This window comes from Bubalus bubalis, chromosome 9, assembly GCF_019923935.1.
Source record: "Bubalus bubalis isolate 160015118507 breed Murrah chromosome 9, NDDB_SH_1, whole genome shotgun sequence".
Classification (NCBI taxonomy): domain Eukaryota; kingdom Metazoa; phylum Chordata; class Mammalia; order Artiodactyla; family Bovidae; genus Bubalus; species Bubalus bubalis.
The window spans coordinates 97,557,736-97,582,806 of record NC_059165.1 but is presented as its reverse complement, the minus strand read 5'-3'; the positions used below and the strand labels follow the sequence as shown (position 1 = coordinate 97,582,806).

Genomic DNA, 25,071 nt, shown 5'->3' with positions numbered 1-25,071 from the left:
ATGTAGCAAACTCAAAGAATAAAGCAGGAAACAATGATCACAAAAGAACAAATTAAATTAATTTTGAAGAAGTGGAGTACTAGAGAGAAAAAAACTGAAATTTGGTTTCTTGAAAAAATACTAATAAAGCAATCTCTAGCAAGAATGATACATTTAAAGTTTACACAAATTATTATTGGTATTAATTAGTATTAGTATTAATTGCCAGTCCAGAAGTTAATTCAGAAATGTGGATTCTCCAGGCCAGAATACTGGAGTAGGTTGCTATGCCCTCCTCCAGGGGATCTTCCCAACCCAAGGATCAAACCCAGGTCTCTTATGTCTCCTGCATGAACAGGTGGTCTCTTTACCATTAGCACCACCTGGGAAGCCCAGAAAGGTGGGACATGGATGTTTATTATATTAGGGTCCTGCCCTCTTTGTGTTCAAAATGTTCCACAATATGGAGAAGGAAATGACAACCCACTCCAGTTTTCTTGCCTGGGAAATCATAAGAACAGAAGAGCCTGATGGGCTACAGTCCATGGGGCCACAAAGAGTCAGACAACTGAAGCGACTTAGCACACACATATGCATGTCGTAGTCCAGGCATTGCCTATCGCCCCTGTATTCTGTGTAGTGTGCTTGAACAGGTACCAGTTCTCTCCTCTTCTAGTGCATCTTGTTCCAAGTGACTCATGCATTCTTGCTTTGAACAGGCTTGATACTTGAAATTCCAGCAGTTGAAGCAGTGGCAGGGTCAAAATGTGAAATCAACAGAATGAATGCCTTTAGCAGTGGTTGGAGAGAACAAGACTCCTACTCACACATGGTCAAAATAGATGGATGCACAATGGATCAAAGCCATGGCTGGTCTAGGGACAGTTTCCATGGAAGGCATGGGCTTCCTTGAGGCCTTGTAACCCCAGCCACCCCAAGATTCTCCAATCGCTTTTCCTTATCTGGTTGATGTTATTATTCCTCCCCTTGGCATTTCCTGGGCTTCCCTAGTGGCTCAGCTGGAGACCTGGATTCAATCCCTGGGTTGGGAAGATCTCTTGGAGAAGGGAAAGGCTACCCACTGCAGTATTCTGGCCTGGAGAATTCCATGGACTGTATAGTCCATGGGGTTGCAAAGAGTTGGACACGACAGAGTGACTTTCACTTGACTTCTCCAAGGGATCTTCCTGACGTGGGGTTTGAACCTGGGTCTCCTATATTGCAGGACAGACCTACAAGACCTTTTAGAACTAACACCCCCAAAAGATGTCCTTTTTATTATAGAGGACTGGAATGCAAAAGTAGGAAGTCAAGAAACACCTGGAGTAACAGGCAAATTTGGCCCTGGAATACGGAATGAAGCAGGGCAAAGACTAATAGAGTTTTGCCAAGAAAATGCACTGGTCATAGCAAACACCCTCTTCCAACAACACAAGAGAAGACTCTATACATGGGCATCACCAGATGGTCAACACTGAAATCAGATTGATTATATTCTTTGCAGCCAAAGATGGAGAAGCTCTATACAGTCAGCAAAAACAAGACCAGGAGCTGACTGTGGCTCAGACCATGAACTCCTTATTGCCAAATTCAGACTGAAATTGAAGAAAGTAGGGAAAACCACTAGATCATTCAGGTATGACCTAAATCAAATCCCTTATGATTATACAGTGGAAGTGAGAAATAGATTTAAAGGCCTAGATCTGATAGATAGAGTGCCTGATGAACTATGGAATGAGGTTCGTGACATTGTACAGGAGACAGGGATCAAGACCATCCCCATGGAAAAGAAATGCAAAAAAGCAAAATGTCTGTCTGGGGAGGCCTTACAAATAGCTGTGAAGAGAAGAGAAGCAAAAAGCAAAGGAGAAAAGGAAAGATATAAACATCTGAATGCAGAATTCCAAAGAATAGCAAGAAGAGATAAGAAAGCTTTCTTCAGCGATCAATGCAAAGAAATAGAGGAAAACAACAGAATGGGAAAGACTAGAGATCTCTTCAAGAAAATCAGAGATACTAAGGGAACATTTCATGCAAAGATGGGCTCGATAAAGGACAGAAATGGTATGGACCTCACAGAAACAGAAGATATTAAGAAGAGGTGGCAAGAATACACAGAATAACTGTACAAAAAAGAGCTTCACGACCCAGATAATCACGATGGTGTGATCACTGACCTAGAGCCAGACATCCTGGAATGTGAAGTCAAGTGGGCCTTAGAAAGCATCACTACGAACAAAGCTAGTGGAGGTGATGGAATTCCAGTTGAGCTATTCCAAATCCTGAAAGATGATGCTGTGAAAGTGCTGCACTCAATATGCCAGCAAATTTGGGAAACTCAACAGTGGCCACAGGACTGGAAAAGATCAGTTTTCATTCCAATCCCAAAGAAAGGCAATGCCAAAGAATGCTCAAACTACTGTACAATTGCACTCATCTCACACGCTAGTAAAGTAATGCTCAAAATTCTCCAAGCCAAGCTTCAGCAATACGTGAACTGTGAACTTCCTGATGTTCAAGCTGGTTTTAGAAAAGGCAGAGGAACCAGAGATCAAATTGCCAACATCTGGTGGATCATGGAAAAAGCAAGAGAGTTCCAGAAAAACATCTATTTCTGCTTTATTGACTATGCCAAAGCCTTTGACTGCGTGCATCACATTAAACTGTGGAAAATTCTGAAAGAGATGGGAATACCAGACCACCTGATCTGCCTCTTGAGAAATCTGTATGTAGGTCAGGAAGCAATAGTTAGAACTGGACATGGAATAACAGACTGGTTCCAAATAGGAAAAGGAGTACGTCAAGGCTGTATATTGTCACCCTGTTTATTTAACTTATATGCAGAGTACATCATGAGAAACGCTGGACTGGAAGAAACACAAGCTGGAATCAAGATTGCTGGGAGAAATATCAATAACCTCAGATATGCAGATGACACCGCCCTTATGGCAGAAAGTGAAGAGGAACTGAAAAGCCTCTTGATGAGGGTGAAAGTGGAGAGTGAGAAGGTTGGCTTGAAGCTCAACATTCAGAAAAGGAAGATCATGGCATCTGGTCCCATCACTTCATGGGAAATAGATGGGGAAACAGTGGAAAACAGTGTCAGACTTTCTTTTTTTGGGCTCCAAAATCACTGCAGATGGTGATTGCAGCCATGAAATTAAAAGACACTTACTCCTTGGAAGGAAAGTTATGACCAACCTAGATAGCATATTCAAAAGCGGAGACATTACTTTGCCAACAAAGGTTCATCTAGTCAAGGCTATGGTTTTTCCAGTGGTCATGTATGGATGTGAGAGTTGGACTGTGAAGAAGGCTGAGCGCTGAAGAATTGATGCTTTTGAACTGTGGTGTTGGAGAAGACTCTTGAGAGTCCCTTGGACTGCAAGGAGATCCAACCAGTCCATTCTGAAGGAGATCAGCCCTGGGATTTCTTTGGAAGGAATGATGCTGAAGCTGAAACTCCAGTACTTTGGCCACCTCATGCGAAGAGTTGACTCATTGGAAAAGACTCTGATGCTGGGAGGGATTGGGGGCAGGAGGAGAAGGGGACGACAGAGGATGAGATGGCTGGATGGCATCACGGACTCGTTGGACGTGAGTCTGAGTGAACTCCAGGAGTTGGTGATGGACAGGGAGGCCTGGCATGCTGAGATTCATGGGGTCGCAAAGAGTCGGACACAACTGAGCGACTGATCTGATCTGATCTGATCTCCTATATTGCAGGCAGAGTCTTCACTATCTGAGATAGTAATGCACTATAGTTACCCAAGGTTTTTCTGGCATCTCCCAGGTGGTGAGCAACCTGGCTGTAGCCCATACTGGTTTGCTTTCAGTTCCTCCCTATTCCCCAGAGACATTCCTTTGGGGTGCTAACCTAAAGGGAGATCCTTACCCTCACTGTTCACCCCTGATCCTGCAGCACTTAAAGCTCACACTGGTCCCTCAGCTTCCCTTGTAGACCACCTCAAGGGTGAAACCAGCACCAGTTTCTGACTCACCTCTCTGGAGCCCTTTCTTCTCCTAGTATACATGCAGCATTTTCTTTTTGTGTAAGTTTAATGTGTACAAGGTACTAATTTGCAAAGTGCTCATATCTTGCAAAACGGTTACATTCATAGTATTAGCCATCATCTCTACCATACCACATAATTACCACATTTTTTGTAGTAAGAACATTTATTATTTACTTTCTTAGCAACTTTCAAGTATAAAATACATTTTTTTGCTTTCCTTAATATTTTAATATAATTTGTTTCCTCTATAATTCTATGTATTTTATTAAATGTGTAAAAATACTAAACTATTAAATGCATATAAATATAAATTACTCTAAGAAGGGGTTGATAAACTTTTGCTTTTGTTGTTCTTTGTTGTTTTGGCCACACCCTGTAGCGTGTGGGTTTGCCAGCTTGCCTTAGAGGTAAAGAACCGCCTGCCAGTGCAGGAGACATAGAGACACAGGTTTGATCCCCGGATTGGGAAGATCCCCTGGAGGAAGAAATGGCAACTCACTCCAATATTCTTGCCTGGAGAATCCCATGGACAGAGGAGCCTGGCAGGTTACAGTCCATGGGATTACAAAGGGTTGGGCGTGACTCAGCAACTGAGCACACACACAATGGTATCTTATAGTAAACTAGGCATTTATATGCATGGCTCAAATATTAACATATAAAAGTGAGTGATAATAGCAAATATTACCTGTGCTGCTGGAAAATGCTGAGAAGGTGCTGTATCATGTGGAATCTTAGTTCCCTGACCAGGGTGGAACCCTTTTGTCTCTCTACACTGGAAGCACAGAGTCTTAGCCATGGGAATAACAGGGAAATTCCACAAGTGAAGCCTTCTGGGAGGAGCAAGACTCATTATTGCCTGGAATTACCCTTTGACTTTTGACTCCAAGGAGACTTTTTGCCATGTGTAGTGTCTCCCTTGGTAGAAGGCAATGACACCCCACTCCAGTACTCTTGCCTGGAAAATCCCATGGACAGAGGAGCCTGGTAGGCTGCAGTCCATGGGGTCACTAAGAGTCGGACACGACTGAGTGACTTCACTTTCACTTTTCACTTTCATGCACTGGAGAAGGAAATGGCAACCCACTCCAGTGTTCTTGGCTGGAGAATCCCAGGGATGGGGGAGCATGGTGGGCTGCCGTCTATGGGGTCGTACAGAGTCGGACACGACTGAAGTGACTTAGCAGTAGCAGCAGTGTCTCCCTTATCCTTTACTCAGACAGGGTTTTTGCTTCTTTTTGTCCTTGTCATGGTTATTCCCTTGAGGTGTTTACAAGAGACAAAAATCGGCTATTTACCCTGTTTCCACTGTTACTTGCATTTTTGAGATCAATCAGGGGGCTGTTTGTAAATTCCTCAACTGGAGCCCACCTATCTCTTGCCTCAGGAAATGCAAAGTGAAGGCTTGTTGTTCAGTTGCTCAGTCCTGTCCGACTTTGCAACCCTATGGACTGCAGCACACCAGGCTTCCCTGTCCTTCATTATCTCCCGGAGCTTGCTCAAACTCTTATCCATTGAGTTGGTGAAGCCATCCAACCATCTTGTCCTCTGTTATCCCCTTCTCCTCCTACCTCCAATCCTTCCCAGCATCAGGGTCTTTTCTAATGAGTCAGTTCTTTGCATCAGGTGGCCAGAGTATTGGAACTTACTCAGCATCAGTCCTTCAAATGAATATTCAGGATTGATTTCTTTTAGGATTAACTGGTTTGATCTCCTTGCAGTCCAAGGGACTCTCAAGAGTCTTCTCCAACACCACAGTTCAAAAGCATTAATTTTTTAGTGTTCAGCCTTCTTTATGGTCCAACTCTCACATCTGTACATGACTACTAGAAAAAACAGCTGTGACTATACAGCGCTTTGTTGGCAAAGTAATGTCTCTGCTTTTTAATATGCTGTCTGAGTTTGTTATAGCTTTTTTTCCAAGAAGCAAGTGTCTTTTAATTTCATGGCTGCAGTTACCATCTGCAGTGATTTTGGAGCCCCCCAAAACAAAGTCTGTCATTGCTTCCATTGTTTCCCTATCTATTTGCCATGAAGTGATGGGACTGCATGCCATGACCTTCATTTTTTCAATGTTGAGTTTTAAGCCAGCTTTTTCAGTCTCTTCTTTGACCTTCATCAAGAGGCTCTTTAGTTCCTCTTTGCTTTCTGACATAGGGTGGTTTCATCTGCATATCTGAGGTTAAAGAGGAGGCTGGCTGATTTTAAATGTCCAACTGGAGTCCATTTATTTCTTGCCTCAAACCTAATAGGTTGGGGTTCAGGGAGCTTCCAGGTTGGAACGAAAGAACTCATCTATGTGCTCGGACAGTGGAGCTCCCTGAACTCTCAGAGAACAGAATTTCCTGTGCTGAAGACCCTCTGGACCCTGCCCTGTGTATATATCTATCTGACAGTAAGTTCATATTCTTTAGTATCCTTTGTAATTAAGAAGTGATCTAGTAACTTATTTTCTTGAGTTCTGCAAGCTACTCTAGCAAACTGAGCAATTAGTCAGACTTATTCTCAAAACGTGTGCTGCTATTTTACCATTACCCTATTGCCACACCCTGACTCCGCCTCCAATCTTCATTCTATTCACCTTTGGCACCAGATAAAGTCTTTTCTGGGAGATTATCCTGTGCATTTTGAGAAGTTTAGCTGCACCCCCAGATGACACCACTAGATGCCAGTAGCACTCCACCCAAACCCAGTTGTGCCATTTTACAAAAATCTCCAGTTCAGTTCAGTCACTCAGTCGTGTCCGACTTTTTGTGACTCCACGGACTGCAACACGCCAGGCTTCCCCGTCTATCATCAACTCCTGGACCTTACTCAAACTCATGTCCATTGAGTCGGTGATGCCATCCAAACATGTCATCCTCTGTCGACTCCCGCCTTCAAATCTTTCCCAGCATCAGGATCTTTTCCAATGAGTCAGCTCTTCGCATCAGGTGGCCAAAGTATTGGAGTTTCAGCATCAGTCCTTCCAATGAATATTCAGGATTGATTTCTTTTAGGATTGACTGGTTGGATTCCTTGCAATTCAAGGGACTCTCAAGAGTCTTCTCCAAAACCATAGTTCAAAAGCGCCAATTCTTTGGTGCTCAGTCTTTAAGGTCCAAATCTCACATCCATATATGACTACTGGAAAAACCATAACTTTGACTAGATGGACCTTTTTTGGCAAAGTAATGTCACTGCTTTTTAATATGCTGTCTAGGATTGTCAGGAAGCAACAGTTAGAACTGGACATGGAATAACTACTTCCAAATAGGAAAAGGAGTACGGTCAAGGCTGTATATTGTCACACTGCTTATTTAACTTATGTGCAGAGTACATCAAGAGAAACGCTGGATGAAGCACAAGCTTGAATCAAGATTGCTGGGAGAAATATCAATAACCTCAGATATGCAGATGACACTGCCTTTATGGCAGAAAGTGAAGAAGAACTAAAAAGCCTCTTGATGAAAGTGAAAGTGGAGAGTGAAAAACTGTGCTTAAAGCTCAACATTCAGAAAATGAAGATCATGGCATCTGGCCCCATCACTTCATGGGAAATAGATGGGGAACAGTGGAAACAGTGGCTGATTTTATTTTTGGGCTCCAAAATCACTGCAGATGGTGACTGCAGCCATGAAATTAAAAGATGCTTACTCCTTGGAAGGAAAGTTATGATCAACCTAGACAGCATATTCAAAAGCAGAGACATTACTTTGCCAACAAAGGTCCGTCTAGTCAAGGCTATGGTTTTTCCAGTAGTTATGTGTGGAAGGATGTGAGAGTTGGACTATAAAGAAAGCTGAGCACCAAAGAATTGAGTCTGGCATTTTGCATGATGTACTCTGCCTATAAGTTAAATAAACAGGGTGACAATATACAGCCTTTCCAAATTTGTAACCAGTCTGTTGTTACATGTCTGGTTCTAACTGTTGCTTCTTGACCTGCATACAGGTTTCTCAGGAGGCAGGTAAGGTGGTCTGAAGAATTTTCCATAGTCTGTTGTTGTGATTCACACAGTCAAAGGCTTTGGTGCAGTCAGTGAAATAGATTTTTTTTTTTAATTCTCTTGCTTTTTTGATGATCCAGCAGATGTTGGCAATTTGATCTCTAGTTTCTCTGCCTTTTCTAAATCCAGCTTGAAGATCTGGAATTTCATGGTTCATGTACCATGAAGCCTGACTTGGAGAATTTTGAGCATTACTTTGCTAGTGTGTGAGATGAGTGCAATTGTTCAGTAGTTTGAGCATTCTTTGGCATTGCTTTTCTTTGAGATTGGAATGAAAACTGACTTTTTCCAGTCCTGTGGCCACTGCTGAGTTTTCCAAATTTGCTGGCATATTGAGTGCAGCACTTTCACAGCATCATCTTTCAGGATTTGAAATAGTTCAATTGGAATTCCATCACCTTGTTCCTAGTAATGCTTCCTAAGGCCCACTTGACTTCATGCTCCAGAATGTCTGGTTCTAGGTGAGTGATCATACCATCGTGACTATCTGGGTTGTGAAGATCTTTTTTATATATTTCTTCTGTGTATTCTTGCCACCTCTTCTTAATATCTTCTGCTTCTGGTAGGTCCATACCATTTCTGTCCTTTATTGAGCCCATCTTTGCATGAAATGTTCCCTTGGTATCTCTAATTTCCTTGAAGAGATCTCTAATCTTTCCCATTCTATTGTTTTCCTCTATTTCTTTGCATTGATCACTGAGGTAGGCTTTCTTATCTCTCCTTGCTATTCTTTGGAATTCCGCATTCAAATGGATATATCTTTCCTTTTATCCTTTGTTTTTCCCTTCTCTTCTTTTTTCAGCTATTTGTAAGGCCTCCTCAGACAGCCATTTTGCTTTTTTGCATTTCTTTTTCTTGGGGATGGTCTTGATCCCTGTTTCCTGTACAATGTTATGAACCTCCATCCATAGTTTATCAGGTACTCTGTCTCCAAAATTTTGGCCACCTGATGTGAAGAGCTGACTCATTTGAAAAGACCCTGATGTTGGGAAAGATTGAAGGCAGGAAGAAAAGGGGTGGACAGAGGATGAGATGGTTAGATGGCATCACCTACTCAATGGACATGAGTTTGGGTGAACTCTGGGAGTTGGTGATGGACAGGAAGGCCTGCTGTGCTGCATTCCATGGGGTCACAAAGAGTTGGATATGACTGAGTGACTGAACTGAACTGTCTATCAGATCTAGTCCCTTGAATCTGTTTCTTACTTCCACTGTATAATTGTAAAGGATTTGATTTAGGTCATACCTGCATGGTCTAGTGGCTTTCCCCACTCTCTTCAATTTCAGTCTGAATTTGGTAATAAGGAGTTCATGATCTGAACCACAGTCAGTTCCTGGTCTTGTTTTTGCTGACTGTATAGAGCTTCTCCATCTTCGGCTGCAAAGAATATAATCAATCTGATTTCAGTATTGACCATCTGGTGATGTCCATGTGTAGAGTCTTCTCTTGTGTTGTTGGAAGAGGGTATTTGCTATGACCAGTGCATTCTTTTGGCAAAACTCTATTACCCTTTGCCCTGTTTCATTCTGTACTCCAAGGCCAAATTTACCTGTTACTCCAGGTGTTTCTTGACTTCTTACTTTTGCATCCCAGTCCCATATAATGAAAAGGACATCTTTTTTGGGTGTTAGTTCTAGGAGGTCTTGTAGGTCTTCCTAGAATCATTCAACTTCAGCTTCTTCAGTATTACTGGTTGGGGGCATAGACTTGGATTACCGTGATATTAAATGGTTTGCCTTGGAAACAAAGAGATATCATTCAGTCATTTTTGAGATTGCATCCAAGTACTTCATTTTGGACTCTTCTTTCTCCTCAATTTCTTCTAAGGGATTCTTGCCTACAAACTAGAGGGCATATTAAAAAGTAGAGCCATCGCTTTGTCAACAAAGGTCCGTATAGTCAAACTTGTTCTTCCACTAGTCACGTAAGGATGTGAGAAAATGGAAGTGAAAGTGTTAGTTCCTCGGTCCTGTCCGACTCTCTGTGACCCCATGGATTGTAGCCCACCAGACTCCTCTGTCCATGTGCTTCTCCAGCCAAGTTCCAGCGTGGGTTCCCATTTCCTTCCCCAGAGTGTCTTTCTGACTGGGGTATTGAACCTGGGTCTCCTGCATTGCAGGCAGATTCTTTGCCCTCTGAACCATCATGGAAGCTGCACAGATGTGAGTGCTGAGGGCCAAAGAATTGCTTCTCTCAAACTGTGGTGCTGGAGAAGACCCTTTTGAGTCCCTTGGACAGCAAGAAGATAAAATCTATCAATCCTAAAGGAAATCAACTGAGAACACTAATGGAAGGACTGACGCTGAAGCTGAAGCTCCAATAACTCTGGCCACCTGATTGGAAGAACCATCATTGGAAAAGACCCTGATGCTGGGAAAGACTGAAGGCAGGAGAAGAGGGCAACAGAGGATAAGATGGATCCTGCTTGGTTTCAAGAGCTGCTGTGACCTTTCTTGACTCAGAAAGAGGAAAAATATTTCTTGCAAAGCAGTAAGATTCATGGCTGATGGTCAAGGTAGAACTGAGCATTCCCTGTTGGAAGGAGAAGAGTCCAGCCTGTTGTCAAGTTTATAATGGAAATGTGGAAAGATGGGGTTGCTATTATTTGATGTCGATAAGCTGGAGTCAGGAGTTTGATTTGCAGCATTTTAATGTATCCATTAAAAGCACTGTTTACTTAAAATGGTAAGATTCAGTGCTAACATAGACATAGGACGAAAAGAGGCCTGAAAACTGATTACCAAGGGACTTGAACAATTATAAGTTGGAGAAAATGTGCCTGGTTCGGAGATCACATCTAGGTAACCCACTCAGGCCCACTTTAATTCCAAAACTACATTTCCCAGAATCCTTTCCGCTCTGTGCTTCCTTGTTCGCGTCCAGTTTTGAAGTCCCGCGACACTTAGAAGGCGGAAGTGAAGCGGAAGCCATTACTCTTGGGAGGAGAGTGCTGCTATACACATGGGAAGAGGAGTGGTCCACCGTGGTTTCTTACAAGCTCTTGGTCCCCGCGGCCTATCGGACTTTCCGTATGAACTTGTCATCCCTTCGGCCGCAGCTTCCGTGACCTTTGCTTCCCATGATTCTACTGTCGGTGGTGTAAGTCCTGCTTTCCTCACTTAACCCTTTACTCTTGGCCTTCGTGAGAACCCGGGAGGCCCAAAAGGCCGGCGGAGTTAACAGGGGACAGGACCTGGGACCGAGAAGCCAGGCAGGAGTGTGTTTTAGACACTGTGATAAGCGGTATGAAGTGCTGGTGACGAAGTTTAGGACCCGGGTGAGGCACCAGTGATGTGGTCCAAAATAATTGACATCTTGGGATGGGGACAGAAAAGTCCATTCCAGATGAGGTCAGGACGTTATTGAGGTGGATATGTGAGTCAGGAATTGGAGACCCAAGGATAAACTACCTACCTTTTGCTTTGTGGTCATTTTTGTCTAATATTAATAGCAGCACACTGGTTTTCTTTCAGTTAACATTTGTCTTGAATGCTTTTTTACACTTAAACTTCTCTGTTATTTACTTTAGTTGACTGTCGAGTAAATAGTCTATGACTAGATTTAAAAATGCACTTCAACGTTGTTGTTTAACTTGAGAATTAGTCCATTAATATTTAATGTGATTACTAATATTTGAATTGACTTTTGCCATCTTATTTGGTGCTTTCTATTTTCCCTTCGAATAATTTTTAAAATTAGAATATAAGACATATTTGTCCCCCCCACCCAAAGTATGAAAACACACAAAATTAAAAGAAGAAGAAAGTGATTCCTCAAACTAGGACAAGAAAAATAAGATTATGAAAACTCAGAAACCTGTATTCTTCTGAACTGCATCCACCTCCTTCTCCATGATTTTTCCCCTGGATTTTACTGCTTATATGTTTTCTTAAAAATGTATTTCCTAATTTTGATAATTACTTACTATGAATTACATGCACCCAAGTATTTTCAGAGACATGCGCCTACCATTCTTTTTTAGATATAGTGACTTAAATTTTAGTCTACAAAGCTCCATATACTGTGGTTTTATTTGCAAATTGTGTTATACACACACACACATATACATACACACACAGACACACACACACACACCTGTGCGTGTGTATAAATTTTGAGAATATTGGCATTATTATGCCATTGAATTTTACAGTTAACTGATTACATCTTCTATAATGCTTTTCAGTCAAGTTTTATGAGTATCAGCAAGAAAGATATAATGGTTTTTGTTATTGTTAGTTTTATTCCTTGGAAAGTACTGATTTATATTTATGTTTTTCTTTCGTATCACACATTTATTTTTATTATTTACTTTCTTTGCTGGACTTCCAGTAGCATTGAATGGAGTTCGAAAAGCCAACTTGAGGCAGTCCTGTTTTCTTTCTGACCTTAAGGGGAATTAACTTGAGTGTTAGCTGAAAGCTTTTTAAAAAAAAAAAATAGTATTAGGTAAAGGAAGCTCCTTTTTCCTAATCTAAGAGATTTTTGTCATGAAAATCACTCTTACCGAATGATTTTTTTTTTCCCAGCATCTACTTTGATGTGTTGATGTACTTAAGTCATCTCAAACTATGCCTGATCTGTAGGTTCTAGTTCTGTTTGTGCTTTAAACGAATAAGTGAAAAATATGATTATCTTATTTACCTGGTAATAGTATTAAACCAATTACAAAATTAAACCAATCTACATTTGAGTGAAATTGGTTTGTAATTTTCCTTTTCTGTTTCAGGTTTATGCCAGCCTCATAAAATGGGGTGGGAATGTTCTTTCTTTATTTCTAAACTCTGGAATATTTTACCTAAGGGTAGAATCACTTTTTCTTTACAAGGGAATTGTACCAGGAAAAACCACTGGGGTCTGGAGATTTTTTTTTTTTTTTTCTAAAGCTGTTGTTTCAGTTCTCTAGGAGTCAAAGGGCATCCAAGTTCTCTATTTAATTATGGTAAATTAAATTTCTTTAGGAACTTATTCATTCCATCTAAAGCTAAATTGTATAATCAAAGTTGTTAAAATATGGTCTTGAATTCAGTTCAGTTCAGTTGCTTAGTCGTGTCTGACTCTTTGTGTGCCCATGGACTGCAGCATGCCAGGCTTCCCTGTCCATCACCAACTCCTGGAGCCTACTCAAACTTATGTCCATCATGTCAGTGATGCCATCCAACCATCTCATCCTCTATCGTTCCCTTCTCCTCCTGTCTTCAATCTTTTGCAGCATTAGGGTCTTTTCCAGTGAGTGGTTCTTCACATCAGGTGGCCAAAGGATTGGAGTTTCAGCTTTAGCATCAGTCCTTCCAATGAATATTCAGGACTGATTTCCTTTAGGATGGCCTGGTTGGATCTCCTTGCAGTCCAAGGGACTCTCAAGAGTCTTCTCCAACACCACAGTTCAAAAACATCAACTCTTCAGCGCACAGCTTTCTTTATAGTCCAACTCTCACATCCATACATGACTACTGGAAAAACCATAGCTTTGACTAGAGAGACCTTTGTCTCTGCTTTTTAATATGCCGTCTAGGTTGGTCGTAGCTCTTCTTCCAAGGAGCAAGTGTCTTTTAATTTCATGGCTGCAGTCATCATCTGCAGTGATTTGGGAGCCCCCCAAAAATAAAGTCTGTCACTTTCCATTGTTTCCCCATCTGTTTGCCATGAAGTCATCTCTTACTGTGTTTTGAATGCTTGATACATATGTAATGTTACCAGTTTTTCATTCTCATATTTATATGTTCTTTCCTTTATTTTAAATAAGTCCTGTCAGAATTGTGTCAATTTTGTTTTTCTCTTAAAACTTTTGGCTTGATTGAACCACTTTATAATATGTATGTTTTCTGTTTCATAACTTTGTGTTCTTCATAATTTTCTTCTTTTACTTTCTTGGCACGTTTCTTTACAATTTCTTACATTGGATAACTGCACGTCCTAAAGGACTGTAGTGAGTATTCTATTGTATTTCAGTTCTAAGTATTATCAAATACTATAACTTCTTTGACATGAAAGTTATTTAGGACTTTTAGTTTCAATTTCTGTGACTTTTTTCTGGTTGTCTTTTTGTTATTGTTTGCTAACTTACACTGTAGTCAGCTTCATGTCATTTTCTGAGACAACACATTGGACCCCATGTGTGGTTGGATTTTATAGTTAGGAAATACTATTTCATCTTGTGCAGTCTGCATATAGTTATTGAGTTGTCTGCTTGAATGTATTATTGAAAGCTCTGGTAGTGGCTTTGTCCATTCTCCTTAGAGACCTACCACCCTCTGCCTGTATTTTTGAGGCTAAAACATATATAGCTAAAACAGTATATATCTTTTTCAGGGGTTATACCTTTTTTCATTATGCAGTTCCTCAGTTTTTACTCTTAGCCTTTTTGCTTTAATTCATTCTGGTATTAAAATATTTAAACCAGATTTTTTTTAAAGTATTTACCTTGTATGTGAAGCGAAAGTCATTCAGTCATGTCCGACTCTTTGTGACCCCATGGACTATACAGTCCATGGAATTTTCCAGGCCAGAATACTGGAGTGGGTAGCCTTTCTCTTCTCTAGGGGATCTTCCCAACCCAGGGATTGAACCCAGGTCTACCCGCATTGTATGCAGATTCTTTACCAGCTGAGCCACAAGGGAAGCCCATTTACCTTTCCATTCTTGCTATATACTTATTTTTAAGATGTTCTTGCAAACAGCATGTAACTGGATTGTTTTTACTCCATTTTGAGAATCTCTCTACTGTAGTTGAAGCGTTTGGTCAGCTTTTTTATAGATTTTTTTTTCCCCCGCCCTCTAGCTTTTGATTTGAGAATTTTGTTCACTCCACATTTTTCTCTGCTTGTTGGAATTTATCGTGTGTGTTTATATATGTGTGTGTGTGTGTGTGTGTGTATATAATTTATGTGTATTATCTTAGTAGTTGTCTTGGAGAATTCTTATTCTTGTTTGTTCATGAAATTTAGATTTTTGATACCTTATCACTGTCCTTGTTTACATGGTTTTGTGATCATCCATTTTATTTTATTATTTTTAAAAAATATTTATTTAATTATTTGGTTGTACTTGGTTGTAGTTGTGGCAAACAGGATCTTCAGTCTTCATCTTTATTTTGTGGCATGCAGGGTTAAGTTCCCTGACCAGGGATTGAACCTGGTACCCCTGCATTGTGAGCAGAAGTTTAGCCACTGGACCATCAGATCATGCCACTGATCATGCATTCTAATTCTGTCTTTTTTTTAAACTCAAAAGAGATTATCGTGTGTAGTCATGTTTAGTTTCATTATACCCACACATTTTCCTTGTTGTGTTCTTTCTTTGGTTCTTGGACCCTTTGGTGTAAGTTCTTAACAGTCTTTGCTTCCTTGAATTTTCCTTTCTCCCTAAAATATTTGTTTTAGAATTTCTCTTTTCTGTGAGTGGCAAGTTCAAATATGATGTTATTTTGCCATCTTAATGGACATTTTGATTTTTAAAGTATATTCCAGAGCCATGAAGATGTTTCACTATCTTCTGGCTCCCATTATTGCTGGCCAGAAGTCAGGTGTCAGCCTAATGTTTTACTTTTTTAAAGCAGTGATTCTTAAAGTGTATTCTTCAGACCAACAGCATCATCATCACCAGGAATTTGTTATAAATGCATATTCTTGCATTTCACACCCCATATCTTCGGAGTCAAAAACTGGGGCTAGGGCCTAGCAACGGAGAAGGCGATGGCACCCCACTCCAGTACTCTTGCCTGGAAAATCCCATGGATGGAGGAGCCTGGTAGGCTGCAGTCCATGGGGTCGCAAAGAGTCAGACACGACTGAGCGACTTCACTTTCACTTTTCACTTTCATGCTTTGGAGAAGGACATGGCAACCCACTCCGGTGTTCTTGCCTGGAGAATCCCAGGCTGGTGGGCTGCCATCTGTGGGGTCGCACAGAGTCAGACACAACTGAAGCGACTTAGCAGCAGCAGCAGCAGCAGGACGTAGCAATGTGAGTTTTTTAAAATACATTTCCAGTTTTAACAAGCTCTCCAGGTGATTGAGATGCAGCTTGAAGTTTAAGAACCATTGCCTTAAAGGTAACCTGCGTTATTTTCCTCCCGGGCTGCTGTTCAGATATTCCTTTGCCATTTTTGTTCTCTGGTTCAGTTTAATTGTATCTAACTGTGATCTGTGTTTATCTTCAGTGTCTTCATATTTGCCTTCTGAAATGAGAAATTCACAGCTACTGTGTTTTGCAATAATTGCCTGGACTCCTTCCTTCTCCTTTTAGAATTCTGTTTAGAATCAATTCAGCCATTTTCCTCTGTCTCCCATGGCTCTTTATGCTTATCATCTCTTTATCTGTGTGCCCTCATGTTTATTCTCTAGAAGTGGTTTTTAAATTTAAGCCTGTGTAAAAGTCACCTATAATGCTTGTTATTAATAAAATAGATTCATCAGTCTACTTCAAAACTTTCATTTAATTGGGCTTGGATATGAACTGGGAAGCAGAATTATTAAAGTTCTCTAGGTGAAGTTTATGCAGCTGGCTTGAGGACCACACTTTGTGTAAGACTCTGAAAAACGTTTTTTGTTTGTTTGTTTTTTTTAAGAGGGGGACTGTGTAATCTGATGAAACTCTTTATTTCAACATTTTGCCTTTATTTTAACAATTGTAATTGTCCTTTTAGAAATTACACATTTTAAAATTTCTGCATATTTATTACCAGTGTGTGAATGATTTTAAAAAATACCTGTGTTTATTTTGTATTGCGCTTAAAATAGTTTTGAATGGAAGATTTAACCAGTATATGTAGATTGCCTGTTGGAAACAGAAGTATTAATCTGTCCTTTTATCCCCTGGGACATTTCATCTGATTGGTTGAAAGCTTACAGATAGTGAAGTATAGAGATGTTAATTTATGAGTGTAACACATTTCTGGAGTAAAAAAAATGGCTTGCAGTATTCTCAAAACTATTGTTTCTTTGGACCTACAGGAATGACTGGTAGAAACAGTTCTAGCAGGGGCAGAAATACCACTCAATAAATGTAACAGAAAGATTATTCTCTCTGTAGTAGTTCCACCTGCAAATTCTGAATATCTCTGGGTTGTATTACAAAATTGAATATGGGGATTTTAAATCAAATATCAGAGGAATTATGGCCACAAAAGGAGAAATCATAATAGAACAATTGTAGAGGATATAATGTGTTTTGGACTCAAAAACGATGAAGGTATGTCTTTTGTAATTGTGAGGAGCAGTGGTAAGATTAGGGTGAGGTAGAAATGCATGTGAGTATGCAAAATACATGGTGGCTTTAACTCTGTGCTTGTGTGATGCTGAGATCTGTATCCAGGGTCACCAATTCTAGCTCAACAAGTGGTATAATTGCTCAGATGAGAAATACTCCAGAACCTTGCTCTGGTCTATAGTTTACATTATCATGAGACTTTGAAAATATCCCACAGATTTGAAATTGATGTGAGTGCATTCTCCATCCAGGCTTTAACCACTTGTATACCTTGCCCCATAATGCAGATGGTGAACAGTAAGGGCCAAGGCGTGCCTAAGCCACATGGCTGTGTCAACATATATCTCATAGGATCTGAACAGGATCCCCCTCCCCTCCAAGTTCCATCCCTTGTGATCTTCCCAAGACCCCAAGGCCCAGGGATGTTATCTCAATATGAAGAGAAATGTGGATCAGCTTATTTGTCACCATTCATTCTTTCACTCACTTTAAACCTGTTTATTATTTGAGGTGCTGTTCCAGACACTGTGTACTCAGTTGCTTAGTCATGTCCAACTCTTTGTGACCCCATAGACTGTAGCCTGCCAGGCACCTCTGTCCATTGGATTTTCCAGACAAAATACTGGAGAGCGGGTTGCCATTTCCTTCTCCAGGGGAATCTTCCTGACTCAGGGATTGAACCTGCATCTCTTATGTATCCTGCATTGGCAGGTGGGTTCTTTTACCCACTGAGCCACATGGGGAAGCTCTTCAGACACTGCAGCAGTGAACAAAACAAAGACGTGAAAAATCTTTGTCTTCCTGGCATTTCTTGTCTAACGGTATACATTGAGTAGGAGATTTTGTCCAGAGAGCAAATTTTTGAATCATTGTTAGTGAGGTGAACCTGATTCTACTGATGAAAAGCCCTGAGCTGTAGCTCACAGTTGTGTATGTTGACATAGAGTATGGGGCCAAAAGGCATTGGAGATCAGAACACATGGTCCTAGATGGATCCTCCTCATGGTTACTTGAACCATCATAAGCCAGGATGAGCCTTGAATAAGTCTGGAGCTTAAGTGTTTAGTGAGTGACAGAGTTTTGTATAATTGTAATTGGTAATATGGACTTCTCATGTGGCTCAGTGGTAAAGAATCTGCTTGCCAAGCAGGAGATGCAGGTTTGATCCCTGGGTTGGGACAATCCCCTGGAGTAGGAAATGGCAACCACTCCAGTATTCTTGCCTGGGTAATTTCATAGACAGAGGAGCCTGGTGGGCTACGGTCCATGGAGTCGCAAAGAGTTGGACATGGCTTAGCAACTGAATAACAATTGGTGACACATTACTTGAGAGAGTGACTCTGAGCCTTAGTTGAGGTGAGTCCAGGACCTCCACCATGTTGCCTGGAGGTTTTACCTAAGCAAGGTTAAGGCCTAGGATGTGACAGAACTTGCTGCTCAAAAGAGGAAATGCTGAAAAACAAAAGTCAGAATTGTCATGTGAGTGGGAGAGACAGAAAAACCTTTGGCTACACCTAGTAGTCTTTCTCTCATTTCCTACAGATGTCCGCTCCAGGAGACCCATGAGAGAGAAAGTAGCTTCCTGGTCCAAGGCCCTGCTTTTCAGGCAGATTTACTGTCATTCTCGCAAGATGGCAGCTCTCGGCCTGGCTCCCACATGTGGTAAGTTCTTTGGGTGTTGAATGCCCTCAGAAATCAAGCTTCCATGGCTCCTGCCACTTCACGGAGGGCAAGGATGTGCATAGCTGGTGGGAGGGCTGCCAGGTCAAAAATGGTGGCGGATGTGTGAACTGAAGTGGGTGGGGCAAAGTCCTGAGAGCTCCCCTGGCAACTGTGTCTGATTCAGGGTCTTTGTGAGTTTGGGTGAGGCAGGGAGTGTTTGTAGTTGGTGAGTTAAGAAGGCTACAGGTAATTGATAACCCATTTATTATTTTGATAAATCTGAGCAAAGTAATAGCTCCATCTCTTAGAACTTTCATTTCTTCACTCATAAATTGAGAATGTATATAATTTTCTTTTTTTTTTTTGAGAACATATATTAGTTTCTTTCTTTTTTATTTTTTGAGGATGTGTGTCATTTTCTTTATGGCTATGTAGGCCCACCACTCTTTTTCCTATCCTTAAGTGGAGCAGGGCTGCTCTGGCTTGTCACACAACTTGTGTATGTGTGTGTGTGTGATTGTGATTGGAGCATGTGCACTGCACACACACATAATTAGTATGGGATCATTTCCTGATTTGCGAGTGTCAGGTGGGCTTTAATCCTCATGGATTCTCTCTTCTCTAGCTATATCCAGTCAGGAGCCTGCCTATATGCATGAGTCAGAAGTTCCTCTTTCTTCAAAAGACCATTCCTGTCCGCAGGATGTGGACCTGTTTGCATGCAATGGCCTGGAGCCTCATACATCAACCAGTGTTGAACCATCCCAGGTATACCAAGCTCTTTAAGACCCCTGAAGGTGGGGGAGGGTCTTCATCTAGGCTGATGGATGCCTGATCAGAGTGTAAGAGGAAGAGCCAGAGAAGGTTGTGAGGTTGGTATCAGGGATGTTAGGGAAAATGACATGTAACAGGTTGTTTTTTCATCATACAGTTCAAAGCTCTCAGGCCAGGCTGGAAGTGAAAGGAGGTTTGATCCCATGTCAGAGTTGAATTTGAAGCAATGAGATAGGATGAAATTATCTTATAAGGAAGAGAAAACATCTAAGGACTGTCTTCTAAAGTAAATGTTTAGACCTCAGAGCCCTGTATTGAAAATCCTGTGTTTAGAGTCTCTCACACGTAGTCTTTGTCCTCAGCCATCTGGATGAGTTCTCACTGGCTGGGTTCTCACTGACCCCAAATGTGTGTGGTGTTTCAGGAATCAGTGACTTTTCAGGATGTTGCTGTGGACTTCACTGAGAAGGAGTGGCCCTTACTGGACTCTACTCAGAGAAAACTGTACAAAGATGTGATGCTGGAGAACTACAGCAACCTTGCCTCAGTGGGTAAGGCTGGTGTCATTTCTTCATTTGTTCATTCATGAATCAAATGTCCTTGTTACAAGTGCTTGCTGTGGCTCAGGAACTGTGTGGGAATTTAGAATACAGTTATGAACAAGTTGACCTGGTCCCTGCCCTAGTGGTATCTCCCTTTGGATATTGAGGTCTGTCCACTGCATTGACCTTGGAAGTTATGTGTGTCTGAGCTTGGGCATAGTTATCTGAGTTAAGAAATCCTCATTTTTTTGAAGGGCAAAATGTTTGGGAATATTTGGGGTTTTGTGTTTTATGAAAGCCTTTCACTGTGTTCCTTAGAAATGTGGCACCACCGTTTTGCTGCTCCTAAGTCAGACTTGTCCATCCTCAGAACACTGAAGACCAAAACACTGACCCCAGACTATTGGAACGGGTGGTCCTCTGCACGATCTTCCCTCAACATATGTCTTTCCCTGTGAGTAGGGTGCCAGGTGGGCAAACCCAGCCTCATCTCCCACTTGGAGCAAGAAGAGGAGCTGAGGACAGAGGATCGGGAACTTCACCGAGGCCCTTGTCCCGGTAAGCACCAGGCAGACAGAAGTGCTGCTGAGAATCGGCTCTTGCCAGCAATGGGGATGAATGGAGTTTCATTGGGAAACCTCACCCAGGTTGAAAATGCGCTTTCTCTTTCACTACACCTCCATCCTCTTAAAAGTCTTTTGGTTTCGGTGTCCCTTCATCTTTAAATTTGAGGTGGCCATGTGGGCTCTTTGTCCCATTCTTTCCTATTCAACATTCCTGGTCATACTCTTAATATCATTATCAGTGTCAGTATTTGAAGAGTTAATCTTAGTGAGTCAACTTAAATTTCTACCCCCTTCATTGCCAAATGTCTCACACATCCAGATTTCTCAGTCCTTTTTACTTATGTGTGTTCTCCCCTCTGGCATTCCCTTCTCTTCTTTATGGTTTGTATCTGTAAAGAAAGCCATCTCTGTTTTTGTCACTGTCAGCCCACCATTTTCCTTCACCAGCAGGTTGATATTTTCCCAATTTGTTTCAGATTGGGCGACGCCATCTAAAACCAAATGGTCAATTCTTATGGAAGATATTTTTGGGAAGGAGACATCTAATGGTGTGACAGTGGTAAGATTTCCTTGGAATAATTCTAAATCTTCCATATTGGGAGAGGACAGGGTCAGCCTGAGTTAGAAAAGCTTCTCAAAACCAGGCAGGTCCCCTACACCCCTCAGTCACCCCGAAGAGCAAACAGTGATAGAGATAGTATTACCAGTTTGGGGAAAACCCTGAATTTGGCCCCAGACTTTTCTTAAAGTCCTATTGAGTAATTATTTCTATAACTACATCTCAGATGTTGAGTGTTGGCTTAATTTAGTTTTAAACAGTTAACCAAGTATATATGCAAGAAGCTTTGTGAAAGTTACATTCATGGCATTCATTTATTTTCTTTTTTGATGGAGTCCATACAGGGCAGGAGCAATACTTCTGCTTTGCAGATTGTGACATCATTAGTAATTACAGTATGCTTCTACTTATATCATTTTATGTGGGGATAGTCTTAGGAACGTAACAAACATGGGAAATGCCTTAGTCATTTCCTAAATGCCTTAGTGCTCCCTTTCCATCAACAGGAAAACAGTCAGCTTGGAGAGAAGTCCGCGGAGTACACTAACTTGTTTGACGTCTTCAGCATAGGCGCTCATCTCACTCAGCAGATGGGAAGGCACACTGGCAAGAGACCGTACCACCTCCGGGACTGCGGGGTGACTTTCAGGAACAGGTCCCATGTAACCCAACATGTGAGCATTTACAATGGGAGGAAGATGCATGAATGTCATCAGTGCCAGAAGGCCTTCACCACAAGTGCTTCCCTCACACGGCACAGGAGAATACATACTGGGGAGAAGCCCTATGAGTGCAGTGCCTGTGGGAAGGCTTTCAATGACCCCTCAGCCCTCAGGAGTCACGCAAGAACTCATCTCACAGAGAAGCCCTTCGACTGCACTCAATGTGGGAATGCCTTCCGCACCCTCTCCTCCCTGAAGATACACATGAGAGTCCACACTGGGGAGCGGCCGTACAAGTGTGATGAGTGTGGGAAGGCTTATGGCCGGAGCTGCCACCTCATTGCCCACAGGAGAACACACACTGGGGAGAGACCCTACGAGTGTCATGATTGTGGCAAGGCTTTCCAGCACCCCTCCCATCTCAAAGAGCACGTCAGGAATCATACTGGGGAGAAGCCCTACGCGTGCACGCAGTGTGGGAAAGCCTTCCGGTGGAAGTCAAACTTTAACTTGCACAAGAAGAACCACACAGTAGAGAAAACCTACGAGTGTAAAGAGTGTGGGAAATCTTTCGGGGACCTCCTGTCACGGAGGAAACACATGAGAATTCATATTGTAAAGAAGCCTGTTGAGTGCAGACAGTGCGGGAAGGCATTCAGGAACCAGTCCATCCTCAAGACGCACATGAATTCCCATACTGGAGAGAAGCCATATGGGTGTGACCTCTGCGGGAAAGCCTTCAGTGCGAGCTCCAACCTAACTGCGCACAGGAAGATCCACACCCAAGAGAGACGCTATGAGTGTGCTGCCTGTGGGAAGGTCTTTGGAGACTATTTATCCCGGAGGAGGCACATGAGCATTCATCTCGTGAAGAAGCGTGTTGAATGCAGACAGTGTGGGAAAGCCTTCAGAAACCAGTCGACCCTCAAGACACACATGAGAAGTCACACAGGAGAGAAGCCCTATGAGTGCGACCACTGTGGGAAGGCCTTCAGCATCGGTTCGAACCTCAATGTGCACAGAAGGATACACACTGGGGAGAAGCCCTATGAATGCCTGGCCTGCGGGAAAGCCTTCAGTGACCATTCGTCCCTCAGGAGCCACGTGAAAACTCACCGGGGTGAGAAGCTCTTTGTGTCATCGGTGTGGAAAAGACTCCAATGACACATCTTTTTTAAAGAAAAACATGAGAACTCAGATTGGCAGGGAACCTGACAGGTGTCAGGAAGGCAGGAAGCTTTGAGGAACTCATCTCACTGGGCATAAATTGTTAACTTGGGAGAAATCCAGTTTGTATAAAAACTGTGGAAAGACTTGGATTTTTCCATGTCACATTGGAACTATGTGAGAACTCACGGTGGTTGAGAAAACGTATATGTGAGGTGCGAGGAAGCCGTCAGTGTACATGTAGCTCTCAACAAACAGGAGAACTTTGAGAGGGAACCCCTAACCTGGTATTTAATATCAGAATGACTTTAGTACCACCTTGTATCTCTGGGCACAAGAACAAGCTCATCCTGGAGGATCTCTGTAAATTCCATGACTGGACAATCCTTTCCTGGTCTGATTGTATTCCTTATGAGAGAGATCACACTAAAGAGGAAAATCTATGAAATAAGGACCATGGGGAAGCCAGTAACAGGTTGGCAAGCTATAGCCAACAGTCTGTTTTAATGCAGCTGGCAAGTTTAGAATAGTGGTGGTGTTTTTAAAGAAGAAAAATATGTGATGGAGACCACTTTTGGCCCACAAAGCCTAAAATACTCATCTCTCTGGCCCTTTACAGAAAAAAAAAAAAAAGCCAATTCTTTATCTACCGCAGTGGGGATAATTTTGCTCCCTGGGGGACATTTGGCAAATCTAGAGACATAGTTGGTCTTTAAAGGTGGAGGGGGAGTTGCCATTGGCATGTTTTGGAAGACACCAAGGATGCTGCTAAATATCCTACAATGCACAGGGGCTTTCCTCAAGAGGGAGAAAGTATGTGCCCCAGAATGTCAGTATTGCTAAGGTTGAGAAATTTTAACCAACAATTCCTCATATTTTTGTGAAACACGTGGGTACTCACATTATGGGAAATTCCTATTTACAGCTTGAAAACTATACTCAGTATAATTGTTTTAGGAATCACATGAGAACCCACACTGCAGACAATCCCTCTGTGGAGTTTCATCCACAGCCCTCTCACGTGTGTGTATCAGAATTCTTTCCCCATTAGGATTTCTCAGTACATGTGGAATTGCACTTATCAGTCTTCTATCACGAAAATGGACCCCAGCTCATTAATTTTTCAGTCTTTAATTTTAATGTTATGCTCTTGCAAATAACCCTCATGCCTCATCACAGAAGGTTTGTACATAGTAATTCTACTATAATTTCATTTGTGATATGTGTTTATTTCCTTTTGGACAACTTACTTTAAACAGTGGGTTTTTTGTTTGTTTAGAATAGTGTCATGTGCTGTGTAACTTGTGGGTATTTTTAGTACCTGTTTGTTACAAATATCTAATTCAAATAAGTTGTGATCAGAGCAGGATGTCATCATCAAATTGGTCCTTTGAAATGTTTTTGGCCTCCTGTCCAGCCAAAGTAATCTAAACTTGTAGTTGTATCTTCAGTATCTTTTTCTTTCATATCAGAAAGATCCAAGTTCTGATTAGTAAGGTATGCTATTTTAGAAAATCTCTTACAGGTTTTCCTGCAACTAGTAGAGTCCATGTCCACAGCCTGGCCATTGACAAAAAAAGCAGATTCCACGATACAGGCTGTGAGAAAGCACTTGAAAAAGGGTCTGTCTTACCTGGATTCCTCTCTACATTTTCTGCACCCCCCCCCCCCCCCCCATTTCCCCTTACTTCTCACCTTGAGAAGAGATCCAGTACCTAGTGTTAAAGATCCATGTTATGACCATGAGGATGCAAGCCACAGGCTAAGCAAGAGGGGTGGGTCAGTTTATTGCAGAAAAATGACAATAATCTTGGCTTCCTCGGTGGCCTCTTTGAGTGTCTGCACTAGCCCTGGATTTGTTATTTCCAGACTTACTATTACATGAGAAAAAATAAAACTGGTTATTGGTTTAAGCTGCTTTGGATATTTCATTGTTTAATCTATTT

General features: G+C 41.7%; 1 protein-coding gene across 1 annotated transcript; it reads left to right on the top strand.

Annotated features, from left to right (window-relative positions):
• The first annotated feature begins 10,900 nt into the window (after positions 1 to 10,900).
• ZNF317 (zinc finger protein 317) lies at positions 10,901 to 25,038 on the top strand. The gene is made up of 7 exons (XM_006057442.4): positions 10,901 to 11,083; positions 18,736 to 18,855; positions 19,481 to 19,623; positions 20,054 to 20,180; positions 20,634 to 20,729; positions 21,214 to 21,296; positions 21,803 to 25,038. The coding sequence occupies exons 2-7, from the start codon at positions 18,756 to 18,758 to the stop codon at positions 23,120 to 23,122; spliced, it is 1,869 nt and encodes a 622-aa protein (XP_006057504.2). The 5' UTR covers positions 10,901 to 11,083; positions 18,736 to 18,755; the 3' UTR covers positions 23,123 to 25,038.
• Positions 25,039 to 25,071: the final 33 nt, after the last annotated feature.

Coding starts and splice junctions, on each gene's coding strand:
- ZNF317 (XM_006057442.4), top strand. CDS start 18,756: ATGAGAGAGAAAGTAGCTTCCTGGTCCAAGGCCCTGCTTTTCAGGCAG. Junction 20,730..21,213: donor TCACCGAGGCCCTTGTCCCG/GTAAGCACCAGG, acceptor AATTTGTTTCAG/ATTGGGCGACGCCATCTAAA. Junction 21,297..21,802: donor CATCTAATGGTGTGACAGTG/GTAAGATTTCCT, acceptor TTCCATCAACAG/GAAAACAGTCAGCTTGGAGA.